This window comes from Eufriesea mexicana, unplaced genomic scaffold, assembly GCF_001483705.2.
Source record: "Eufriesea mexicana isolate 0111107269 unplaced genomic scaffold, ASM148370v2 scaffold654, whole genome shotgun sequence".
NCBI classification, from domain to species: Eukaryota; Metazoa; Arthropoda; class Insecta; order Hymenoptera; family Apidae; genus Eufriesea; species Eufriesea mexicana.
Window position 1 is genome coordinate 28,122 of NW_016908877.1, and position 12,756 is coordinate 40,877.

At 50.9% G+C, this 12,756-nt stretch overlaps 1 protein-coding gene across 1 annotated transcript in view; it reads right to left on the reverse strand.

The window, feature by feature from the left end:
- Positions 1 to 902: 902 nt before the first annotated feature.
- LOC108546498 (probable serine/threonine-protein kinase mps1) overlaps positions 903 to 12,756 on the reverse strand; it is a 78,273-nt gene continuing 66,419 nt past the window's right edge. Inside the window, exon 2 of the mRNA XM_017898586.1 lies at positions 903 to 1,270. Within this exon, the coding sequence (XP_017754075.1) occupies positions 903 to 1,270 (368 nt within the window). The remainder of the gene's footprint in view (positions 1,271 to 12,756) is intronic.

Consider the following 12,756-nt stretch of genomic DNA (forward strand, 5'->3'; position numbering starts at 1 on the left):
ACAGGTGTCCGCGGAACGGCCACGATAAGGTCCTAGAGATCGGCGTTCGTCCCTAGGCGTGTTCGTTAATGCAAACGCGAAACGTCGAATTCACGTTTCTCTCGTGGAATTCCAGCGTTCCCTAAGGTCGCCTCGCGATCGGTCATCCGTCGATCGCGACTCTCTGACCAGCGACGAAAACATCGCGCAACGGGATCGGGGCTCCCGACGAGGCCAGCTGTGAATATTTGGCAGTCTTTAATTTACATATTACAGTGATCGATGCGTCGTTGCCTCGAAAGGATGATCCGTTCAATGTCCACACCTCGCCAGCGCATCATTTTCGACCGGCTCACCAACCGCGTTCACCGCCTGGTCAGACTTTTGCGGACTCTCTCAGTCTTTGTACGCCTTCTCGACGAAGACACGTGACGGAGCACCGACAGGGACCAAGAACGCGTAATCTCGAGCAAACACCACTTCCTCTCGCCCCGTGGACAGTCCTCCGTTCTCCGCGACACGTTCTCGAAGAAGACTCTCTCTTTGTACTATGCCTTTCGTCCACTCCGTGTCACGGACGCTATTGCAACGATCACGATCGATCCGATATCCTGATTTCACCCCGTACTCGCTCACTAAGTGCTACGGAATACGAAACTACGAAAATCCTACTCGTAACCCTACCGAGTCGATCCACGTAGAAAAGCAGAGGCCAGACTCCGCCTATGCGCAGCCTGCCAAAGGATCGCGTCGCGAGAACGTTTACAACGATCAATCAACCATCTTTCTCTCACACACACACACCCTCTCTCTCTCTCTCTCTCTCTCTAGTTGGATTATCCAACGAGCAGCTCTCTCGCGAGCGTCTAGTTCCAAGAAATCACGGTTTTTCCTCAACGACGAGCATCGAGGCGCCTCGTTCCCTACGACTTTTCGTCCATGCTGCTAGGCAGAGGTCGCTTCTTCAGGATCCCGAGGTCCTGGACGTTCTCCAGGAAAGTCTTGTGATGCTGCGCCACCAGCAACGGGTTCACCGTCTGCACGTCCTTCTTCAGCTCCTCCATGTCCCTCTTCAGCTTCGCCCGCCTGTTCTGGAACCACGTGATCACCTGAGCGTTGCTCAGGCCTAGCTGCGCCGCGATCTCGTCCCTGTCTGCCGGGCTCAAGTACTTCTGGTACAGGAACCGCTTCTCCAGCTCGAAGATCTGCTGATTCGTGAACGCCGTTCGACTCTTGCGCTTCTTCTTCGGCTGTTGTCGGTTGTTGAACAGGTTCAGGTGGTTCGCTTGCTCTGCAACAGAGAGACCGTTTGACACGGGTTAGATCGGATCGCTGATGGAAAGGAGTTGCACGTGATTATCAGGCTAATAGAATCGATCCGTGCCGATCGGAATCGCAGCCGCGACGTCAGCGGCCGCTGATTACGCGTCACGTGGTCGTTCCCACGTTTCTCGTGTCCGCGGTTCCAGTCAAAGAAACGCGATTACGGAAACGTGTGCGCGGGGAAATAAGGTAGAACCAATCGATTCGAGGCATGCGTGACTTCTCCGTCCACGATTCCCATCGAATAGGATGTTAACGATTTCTATGTCGTATCTATCGTTAGTAACGGACGTGGATAACGACCGTGTCGTCGTTCGGCGAAAAAATCTCTCGCCGAGAAAAAGTCAAGAACGTTTAACGATCCTTGGATCGCGGGGAACGGGTATCCATGGCTCGCCTTCTCTCTCGACGCGTTCGGGTAAAATCGGAAACCATTTTGAAATGAAAACCAAGTCGCCCTAAAAACAAGTCACTATCTTTCGTGGTAAAGATCGGATTAACAAATCAAAAGGGACTTTTCATTCATTTTCATTATATTTTACATTTCTTGGCGGTATAAAATATACGGAGGCTCGAAGTCTTCTATGATGCAGACGGTACAGTCGAAAAGTGTGTGTGTCGAACCCTTCAGCTAGGCTTTTATAGGCTCTATGACAACCCATTGCGTCACTCAACCCTGCTTCGAGAATTGATAAGCTGGACGATGGTTCTAAATCTCGATGCAGGGTGACGCCATGCAAGTAAAGATTCCTCTGACACACCGGTTATCAAAAGAGAAGTGATGCGGTCAAGCGTCGAATTTTGAAACTCGCTGTACAACGCTCGAACAATTATCGTATTAACCGTTTCGTTTCGGATCGCGTACCCTCCACCGAGAGCCACGAAAATTTCAACATCCGGTGGGCGAGAAGCTGCGCTGGAATTCCGTCGTCTGAACACCGTGACGAATAGGTAATACGATTTTTATGGAGAGATCCCTACCATCGCACGAAAATGCATCTGATTTGTGGCCGTGGAAGAGCTGACTGGAGCAGCTCCTCGGAGGGAGTCCTAGGGCCCGGGCACTCAAACACGCCCGAGGATGTCCGATTCGTTTTGCATTTCTCCGTTGGCCCTCTCGTTCGGAGATTAAGAAATTTCGATATTAGAAAGGAGAGGTGGAAAGGAGAATAGAGAGGAGCAAGCTGCCACAGATTCTTATTCCAGCGCGTATTTATGGACTCTTCGAAGTCGTGGATACTTCGAGATTTCTCGAGGTGTGTTAAAAATAAGATACATCTTAACCCATTTGCATCCAAGCACGGAATAATCCGCGAGCCCGCGACTATCTTCTATCATATCGAGATTCTTCTATCACGATTAATTCGCGAGTTGTAAATTTTGTTAATTACCAGTCGCTGAATATTCTTCGTATGTCACAGATCACGTTTCATCCCATTCGTGAGTATCTCATCTATATCAGTTCATATTTCGTCCGCCGTCGACGGTGTATCCGAGTACATAAGGCCCATACCTCGGTACTAGTTCTCGCGATCTTCGGTACGCGCGTCTACGAGAAAATTCGTGGAATCACGAAACGGTTAATACGATAATTGTTCGAACGTTGTACAGGGAGTTTCAAAATTCGAAGCTCGAACAGGCAACTTTCTTTTTAATAACCGGTGTAACGTTTCGTCGTGATATTTCTTTCGTCATCGACGGTGTGCCCGAGTACACAGGGCCCATACCCCGGTACTAGTTCTCGCGGTCTTCGATACGCGCGTCTACGAGAAAATTCGTGGAATCACGAAACGGTTAATACGATAATTGTTTTAACGTTGTACAGCGAGTTTCAAAATTCGAAGCACGAACAGATGACTTTCCTTTTAATAACCGGTGTAACGTTTCGTCGTGATATTTCTTTCGTCATCGACGGTGTATCCGAGTACACAGGGCCCACACCCCGGTACTAGTTCTCGCGGTCTTCGATACGCGCGTCTACGAGAAAACTCGTGGAATCACGAAACGGTTAATGCGATAATTGTTCGAGCGTTGTACAGCGAGTTTCAAAATTCGACGCTCGACTTCCCTTTTGCTAACCGGTGTAACGTTCCCTCGTGATCGACGGTGTACGCGAGTATACTGGGCCCCTTCCCCGGTACCGGTTCTCGCGGTCTTCTAGACGCGCGTCTACGCGAAAATTCGTGGAATCACGCAGCAATTTCCAAGTCTGCGATATCATCGTTGGAAATCGCCGTTTCGAGCCGACCTGTACTTTCCTAAACGATAAAGTCGTTTGAACAGTTCATCGCGCGCTCGTTTTCAGGCGACACGCTCGCAATTTTTTCCGTCCATTTCGGCGATCCCTCAGCCGGTCACAGGAAGCCGAACGCGGCGGGAAACGGTGGCGAAATTAGCGACGGCCGTTTTCGCGATGGCGTTAGCCATTAGGAAATAATCGAACCGAGTGACGAAAAAGAGTGGCGGCCGATGAGTCGTGGACAAGGTAGCCGTGGAGTCCCTGCAGGATCAAAGAACGCCGCCATCGGTCACACCTGCGCAACCCGACTGTACAGTCCAGCTTGAAAACCACCGCGCCGATGAACGATCGGCCTTGCTTCGTGCGCGTTCGCCTCAAGGATGCAACCTTCCGTCATTCTTTCGCGTGATTTTAAACGCTCGATCGCGGTGCCCTCGCGTCTCCGCTTCGGCTTACCGCTGTCTCGCTTGCCCTCCTCGGTCTTTGCTCGAAAAACGCTCGCCGTAAATAAGTAGGAGCAGCGGCTGTAGCCGGGCTCGTTGATTTATTAACGCGATGTAATGAATCGGTAATAAATCCACGGGCAAATCGAGAATCTTAACGAAACGATTTCTAATCCATTTAATATCTGGAAAATTGGCCTCGGGATAAATCATCCGGGGACGGGTCGTCGGGCGAAAAATGCTCGCACGCGAATCACCGTGGAACGTTCGAGTTTATCCATTGCCGGAGGCAGTGGATAATAGATTGGAATTAAGAACCCGGAAACGTCGCGGCCGTCTAGTCAACGACGCCACGTGGCCACGATTTTTCCGATCCCTCGACCACGAGCACCGAGGTTAACGGTTAATGGCGTCCTCGTCGACAGCCGGGGCCTCACACGATCGGGGGATCCGCCATTGTCGAACTTTCGCCGCGACGCTATCGACACCTATCCGCGGAGATATCTATTAACCGGGCAAGTCTGTCCCCGACGAAAACCGCTCCCTCGAGGAAGGTGCTATTTACGCGCGGACTCGCGCATCCCTCGCTTTTCTCGGCTCGCACCGCGCTTGTTTTTCCACGTTGGACACGTTCTACCACTTTTCTAAGCCACGCCCGGAAACGACTTAATTACCACGGATAGGAGAGCGTTTAGCGCTGACCGAAAGTGTTATTACGTTGCCGTAAAGCATGCAGATTCACCGTTTTAATGCCTCCGGTGATCGAGCCTGCTTCTTGCCGTCTTTTTTCCTAGTACTTTTTATCGCCTAGTACTCCTATCGTACAATTCAGAGAATTGTCTAATTGTACGCATCTAACACGCCGGACCGCTACAAGTGTCAGTGCTAATTACGCTCGTACCAGCTCGTTTACCTCGAAAATTACATCGTCCCGGCGCTACTTTATCATCTGACGGCCGTTTAAGGAGAAGCTGCCGCAAAAATGCTCCGCATCCATCGCAGAGATTAACGTTTCGCCTTGGTTTACGAGCTGCTTCTTGTCGTCGTCGTCGTCGTTTTCCCTCCGTACCAATCCCCTTTTCTATTTTCCCCACTACGGACGCCGCGGTACCGTTTCCTTTTCGGCGCGCGGGGCGAGTTTCCAGCGAGAAAAGTGGACGCGATAATTTTGTCGTCGTCCACTTTGTCTGCAGCGCGGGCCCGAATCTCGCGGAGCGGAATCCAGAAATACGATGGCTGGCGGTGGTCGAGGTTGAAACACCGACGCAGAAGCGGCGAGGAAGCGGCGAGGAAGCGGCGAGGAAGCGGCGAGGAAGCCCTCGAAGAGCGGAAGAAACGGGAGAGAGCTCGGCGAGATATTAGTTTCTGCGGTCGACTCGCCGCGGAGATTTAATTCGTTTGATGTTCACGAATTCGCCGCTTCGGCTGTCCTTTCGCAATCCTTCTCTTCCTCCGCGCCCCTCCGCGACCCCTCGAGCCGCCCCAGCCCTTCAACGCCTTCGTCTCGCGGATTTTCTCACCTTTCTTCGTGATTATGCAGCGCTTTACATTTCGCCAGCATCCTCTCCCCTTCGCGTTCCCTCTGTACGCCGTTAAACGCAGAATCTCGTGCGCGCTCGTAGTTTGTCTCTCTAGACCCCGGCCATGTGTTGCTCGCTTCTACATACCTCCGCGCTTTTTCATCCGCCCGGTAACGAGGCTCGAGGTTTAGATGAAATTTTTCAGCAGAGGCCTCGCGCGCTCGTTTCGTGGAAAGCGGGAATCTCGAGATCGCAAGAAGCATAATCCGATAGCGTGGCTGCGATCGGGACCACCTGCCGTACACTGTCTAGCGGCTAGGTGGACCACAGGTGGCCAGAAACGGTCGTTCGATTAACACGGTGACTGTGCCGAAATCGCGCTTCATTACGAGACCTGTTATCCCTGTCCAGCCTGCCTTGTTTCTTCAAAACGGGCGAAACGGGCGAAAGGCGCGGCGGAAAGGAGCTTCTCATTAAAGAGATAACAGGAGAGAGGAAGAGAACCGTAGACGTTACGGGCGCCACGATTCAAAGTTGCAAAGCGGTCGTGCGTCATTAACTTGGAAGTTTCCTCCTCGCTCGGCATCCTCTACGTCGATTACAACCGCGAATATATTAAAAGCACCGGCGTCATTCGTCTCGCGTCCTGTCCGCCATTAATAAGCTATCAACGTAAATTTTATTTTAACGCGTTAATCCGCAGACGTACGGCCCTTCGAGCGGAAGTCATCGCGCGTTGCCACTCGCAGCGGTGGCAGTCGAGTTTCCGCACGCCGATTCGCCTGCGTTGTTGATACCGCGGCGATACGGCAGCAGAGACGAGCCTAGGCTGCACTTTGGAATTTCACCTTTCATTTTTTCCCTTCCAAACATTTTTCCGCGCGTTCACCTGTCCCTCGTCTGCTCATCCGCTCGCGAGCCGCGTTCCAGCCACGCGTGGTCCATGGTAGCCCGTGTGTCACGGGTTCAGAGGTCGATTCGCGCGTGCTGCCGTAAATTTCGCGAATTTTTACGGGCCACCGAACCTGGTTCCACCCGTGACCAGGCTGGCCAACCTGCCTCGTTCTTCCCGGCAAAGATACGAATTTCCTCGACTCGGATGTAAGGATAAACTATCGCTACAGTTTTCGCGATTAACCCCTTGCACTCGTTAAATGAATTTTTCGGTACAGAAAAATAGTAATTCGAACACTTTCTGCCATAAAGTTGACGATATTTTTAAAACGGTACATAAGACGTAAAATTATTTCACTTCGATATTCCACGCATCGTTGGGTAATTGTAAATTTGATATATTAATTAACATCCATCTTTAGAATTTGATTAAATGGCGACTGAGACGCACCCATCGAGTACAAAGGGTTAAAACACTCTGACACACTGACTCCTATGAACCCTTGCATATTTATTTAACACTAGATTTACGGAACCCGTCAATTTGACGTAAAGATTTAGTTAACTTGTATTAAGATTGTTAATATAATACATAATTGTTTTTAAATTAAACTAATCGTTAAAAAGAAAGGCACGTGGATGCCTTTACCTGCCAATTTGACAGGTGTCCTTAGAAATAGGTATATAAATAGCGTCCGTAAACCTAATGTTATCCCTTTGCACTCGACAAATTCTTGGCTAAAGAAGAAGAGGAATTGAAAGATTTTCTGTTACAAAGCAGACGATATTTTTCTGAGCAGTGAATAAGGAGTCGTACGATAATTAACACGTAGAATTATTTGATTTCGATACCTCGCACATCGTTACATTATTCGAAATTTGACATATTAATGAATATTTAACTTCGAAATTCTATCAAATGGTGACTGAAGGGCGACTCTCGATCGTAAAGGGTTGCACTCTGTCTTCTTTCATAGCCACGCTCTCATTCTCAATCGGTCAGTCACGTATGCTAAACACTTAGACACATTCCTAGGCTTTCACTCTTTATGTATTCGGCTCTGTCATAAACACCCCTTACATTCGATCCTCTTGCACGCGGTCACTCTCGTTCTAAGCTCAAACACTCTTGACATTCTTTCAGGGTCGTACTTATTCCTATCCTACAATATCCTACATTATTATTTTAATTTTCCCGATATACGATGTACCCTTCTAAACGAAAGAAGATCGATGTAAAAATTTCAACAATGAACGTGTACATATATGTATACACACGCGACTGCGTAATCGCGGGAGGATAAGTCTTGCTTGCTCGAGGTCCAGTGAAAACGCGCCCGACCAACAGGGACGGCGGCGTTCGGCGGCCATTTTGGTTCCGCTCGAACGGAAATCGTCGGAGTTAAGAGCCAACGTTGCTTGCTCGAGGTCCAGTGAAAACGCGCCCGACCAACGGGGACGGCGGCGTTCGGCGGCCATTTTGGTTCCGCTCGAACGGAAATCGTCGGAGTTAAGAGCCGCGACGATCTTGAAACGAGCACCGGTCTAATAAATTATTTGGTAACAGTTTCTCGTTAGCCGGATTCAATACGGTCGGACCGTGAACCCGGTTCCCTCGGTTAGGTTCGATCGATCCGGTTCATCCTGCGATCACGAGAATCTCGCGTGGTTACAGGAATTTCCGTTGCTGAATGGAAACGGGGGAAACGTTCGTACTCGGATACGCGCTGTCGGAAAAAGTTGGCCGTAGTTTCGAGAAACGGAACGGTTCCGTGTGGATAAAGAAACGCGCAACGGATTAACGAGCGTGCATTGTTCATTGTAGGACGATAACGCGCGAAACGCTTTCGCTTTTTCCTACGAGAGGCAACGCTGCGTTTTCTTCGGCCAAGCATTGGCAAAAGATCCTTGCGTCACTCGCGTAGAGAAAAATCGTTACGTTCCTCGGACGTACGCGGAAGAATTTTAAATAACCGGGTTTTTCTGCTCCCACTCCCGCGCGCGCGCGCGTCCGAGTATGGTCGTTACCTGGTAAAAGAATAATTGCTTTTTTGCCTAGCCGTTTCTCGATACGGCAACGAGATAAGTGAGATGTTAACTAATAAAATACCGGTCTACACAAATTTTAAAGCACTCCGCCCGTAATAATTGTCCGTGGGCGATTATTCTTCTTGAAATGCTCGTAATATGTTCCCGTCGCGTTCGTTTCGCTAGAAAAAGCTGAATATCGAATGGAAGGAGTACCGTGAACCGTTCGACGCGTAGTTATTCGAGAAACTAACGTGTATATACGTATATACGGACAGAGCGGTCAGAAGCGATCACAAAGAAAGTAGAAGCGTGTATAATGCGGAATTATCGAGTGGCGGACAGGTATGCTCGAAGAACGACCTGCCTGCAAGCCCATCGACGTGATTTTTGGAGCGAGACGAAAAACTAGCCGACCGGTTAGCGGCATGAATCGCGAGAGAAGAGAGACAGGGGAGAGGAGGAAAAAAAAAAAGGAAAGGAAACAGTGTACGGATCCAATAAAGGCCGGTGTGTTGCTCGATTGAACGAGGCTGCTTCCACGATCTCATAAATTTATTGTATCGTGATAAGTGGAAAATTCGATGGTATCTTAATCGGCCGTTGGCCGATTTATTCCCCGGATCCCTGTTACGTTATCACCGCCTATTCTTTCGCTAACACCGTCATCTACGTCTGTCCACGTCACCGCCATTGCCGGGCAAGAAAAATTCGAAATGGGACCAATTCCCATTAGGACGAAGCAAGATCGGAATAAATAGGGTACAAAAGAAACGCTGCCTCAAAATTTAATATGCCAATTCCTTGGGGAGTTCGAATCTCTCGCCCCGTGTTACCAGACGCTTCTAAGGTCATCTGGTACTTTTTTAACAATTCAAATAAAACCGTTGCTGAGACAATATCCCAATAAAACATAACCCATACACTGTATTTCACAACACGATTCGTTCTCGTCATCGTCATACTTAATCAACCTCATTGTCATCCTCATCCTCGTCCTCATCGTCCTCGTCGATGAACGAATTAATTATCCCGAAGATGGGGTTAAAAAGACGGCGGTGGAGCACCCGACCACCCCTGGAAGACTCGATTATCTCCACCATCCCGTGTGCAACCATGTTTCACTCCCATTGCCAGGCAAGAAAAGTTCGAAACGAAACCAACTTCCATTAGGACGAAGCAAAATCGGAATAAATCGGGTACAAAAGAAACGCTGTCTCGTAATTTAGTATGCTAATTTATCGAAGAATTCGAATCTCCCGCTCCATGTAGTTAGACGCTTCCAGCGACATCTGGTAATTTTTTGGCAATTCAAATAAAAGCAGTAAAAGTCACTTGCTTCCAAGTTACCGTAAAGGAAGCACGTGTAGTTATTCTGAGACATTACCCCGGTAAAGCATGACCCATACACTGTATTTCACAACACGATTCGTCCTCGTCATCGTCATCCTCGGTTAGCCTCATTGTCATCCTCATCCTCGTCCTCTTCGTGGTCGCGATCGAACGGATTAATTATCCCGAAGATGGGGTTAAAGAGTCGGCGGTGGAGCACCCGACCACCACCCCCTGGAAGACTACTGGATTACCTCCAGCACCCCGTGTGCTCGGGCATCTGCGAAGGAAACGTTCCGCGGGTGTCCTATAAATAAGACAAGAGGCTGACCGGTGACGGGCTAACATCCGAGGCATCGCCGGTATCAAAATACTCGTTAGAAAAGCTCGCCGGTGGCACGCGTCGCCGCTTCCCCGAATATTTTGCTAATAGGTCGTTCGCTCGTGACTCGAGAGGACGCCACGAAGAATATACGAAAGGGGACACGTAAAAAGAGGCGGGACAGCGACACCGTGGAGCAATTTGGATGTGTCTTCCGTCGGTCGACGGTCATTTGTCTCCCAGCGGCAACCATGCGCGTCCTTTCGCTCTCTTTCTCTCTCCTCTCCTCTCTTTACCCTTCTCCCGACGCTTCCACGCCGTCTCTCTTTCCCACCCCGGCTAACCCGAGGGGCTTTGCCCACATGTCAACGATATATTTTCTGCCGGCCCACAAATCGTTTAGCGGGTAATTTTGAAATTGGAACACTTATTTAGTCGTTTAGGCCCAAGGGCAGAACCGCAGAACCCCGGCGTGGATTTATCGTTTGATTTTTCGCCGGTTTATAAATGCGATTTTCTTCCTCGCCCCCTTGCCCCTCCCTGCTCCCTCCTTCATACATCTCGCGGAGAGAGTCTCGTTTCGCGACCGACCGTAAGCTCCCCGAGCGAGCTTTGAAGTCGATGAAAAGCGGGGCCGGTCGTCGGTTCGATTCGCGCGTGTAAAGCGCGAGATCGTACCGGTGTAGCTTAGGATTCTTTCGGTGAGGTAAATTGAAAAATATTTTCTCCACCGCGATACCGATCGGGACGAGTGGTTCGCATGTGCTTATCGTCAGCTGACTCCGTTCGATTTATCGAGCCCGAGCTTCACCTACTACATCCCCGTGTCCGTCGATATTCATCGGTTGCACGTGTCGGATCTAGGGATTTCTCTTTGCAACTCGCCGCAGCGATCTTACGCCCACTCCTTGCGCCGGAATCGGCGATCGGGGTGGATTGGATCGGCTCGGAGTTTCCGTGGGCAGAGAGGGAAAATGGCGAACGCGTCGGATCGATCGCGCGCGATACGAGCGGAATGAACAAAGAGGTGGGAAAAGAACGGGCAAAGAAAGCGAAAGGCGGAGCAGGAAATAAGTATGGCCGCCATTTTGGGTAAGATTTGTCTTCATTAGGACTTCCTGCGGCGCCGTTAACGTCCCACCTGGCGTTACAAGGTGTTGAACCACTCGAAGCAGTGATATTAGCGACTGATGAAACGATATTGCTCCTGATGGGTGGTCCCTCTTCACGGAGCCGTTGATGAAGACGCGAACAGTTGGCTCTCCTTCGTCTTCTTCGTGGCCGGGCTTACGACCTGCCTGAACCGACTTATTTGCCCCCGTCCTGGCTTCACCCGCCGTGCAGAATGGATATGTTTTCCTCGCGCGTGCCTCCTGCTCGCTCGCGCCCTCTCCGTTAACGCCGCTTCTGCTGATTGTTTAAACTCGTTTTCCCGGTAGCTGTTGCGCGAGCAGCTATTCCGACGTCGATGCCGATGGACGATTTTGCCTCGAGAACAGGGGGCCACAGCTCGTTCCAGCAAACTGCTCGAGATCCGCTCGAGTCCACCGCGCGACTGGGTAGTTCTTGGATCACGGCTCTCGGGTCACGGTGTTACTCCGTTAATCGTAATCGGCGTAAGCGGTATTCCAGTTTCTAATTAAACCTCGCCGACGAGGCTACCGACGAGCAACAGCTGCGCCGAGGACCGCGGTTCGACGGGGAGCGCGATGTTTAAGGAGGGTTGCCACGCGAAACGTGATTCCTCGAACGTGTCTCGCACGATAGGAAGAAGAAAGTAACGTTCCACGACGAGACATCTCTTTCTCGTCTCTTGAAATAACAGGCGTTTCAAGTGCCGTTTGACCGCGCAAGTGCGATGATCCTATTAAAACGGACTTCTTTCTTAGATTCCCATCTTGCTCCATCCTCGCGACGCGCGTCTCGCGCTCGCCCTCTCCGCGCCTCGCCGGGGTTCTATTTCCGGCGCCTGTCGCCTTTTGCCCGCTTTTAGCGGCTTTCAGACCGCCGGCAGACAGTCCCTCGATTCACGTGCCGCTGATTAGCGTAATTATCACGCGGATTCCTCTCGCCCCCGGTCGCAGCGGCCACCTGCGAATCCGTCCGGAGAAAAATTCGCGCCGTTCCTCCTCGGCCTGCTCGCGCGGCTCACCCTTCCGTGACCCCGCGACGCTTCGCCAATCCCGGATCTCGCGCGAATCGCGATATCATCCCCGTTTTATCATCGCTGCGCACCGATTCGACGGTTAATCTTCATCGCGCGTTAAATTCAGTCGGAAAACAGGCAAAGGCTACCTCGTTTACGCGAGTGCAAGGTATCTGGCCGACGATCACCGCCGGGGCAAGAAGCGAACGATTTCTACGGAACGGTAAACACGGGATCGCCGGAAGCGGAGGAGCGAGAGCAGGCAGCAGGGCACGGTTTTCATTGGCTTATTTAAAATGCGCGCTCGTCCGCACCTCGTCGAGGGACGCTCGTCTCGTCGCGGCTACTGACAGGACGTCGTCTCCCGGTCATTAGTTACGGCGTCGTCACTTCTGCAATTAGAAGCCACTAACCATTTTTTCTCTCTTCCTCCTCCTCCACCTCCGCCTCCTTCTCCCTGCCCGTGTGTGCGTGCACGCGCGTTTACGAGCCTGCTCCTGGCAAGAGCGAGTCAACGCGCCGCGTTCCCA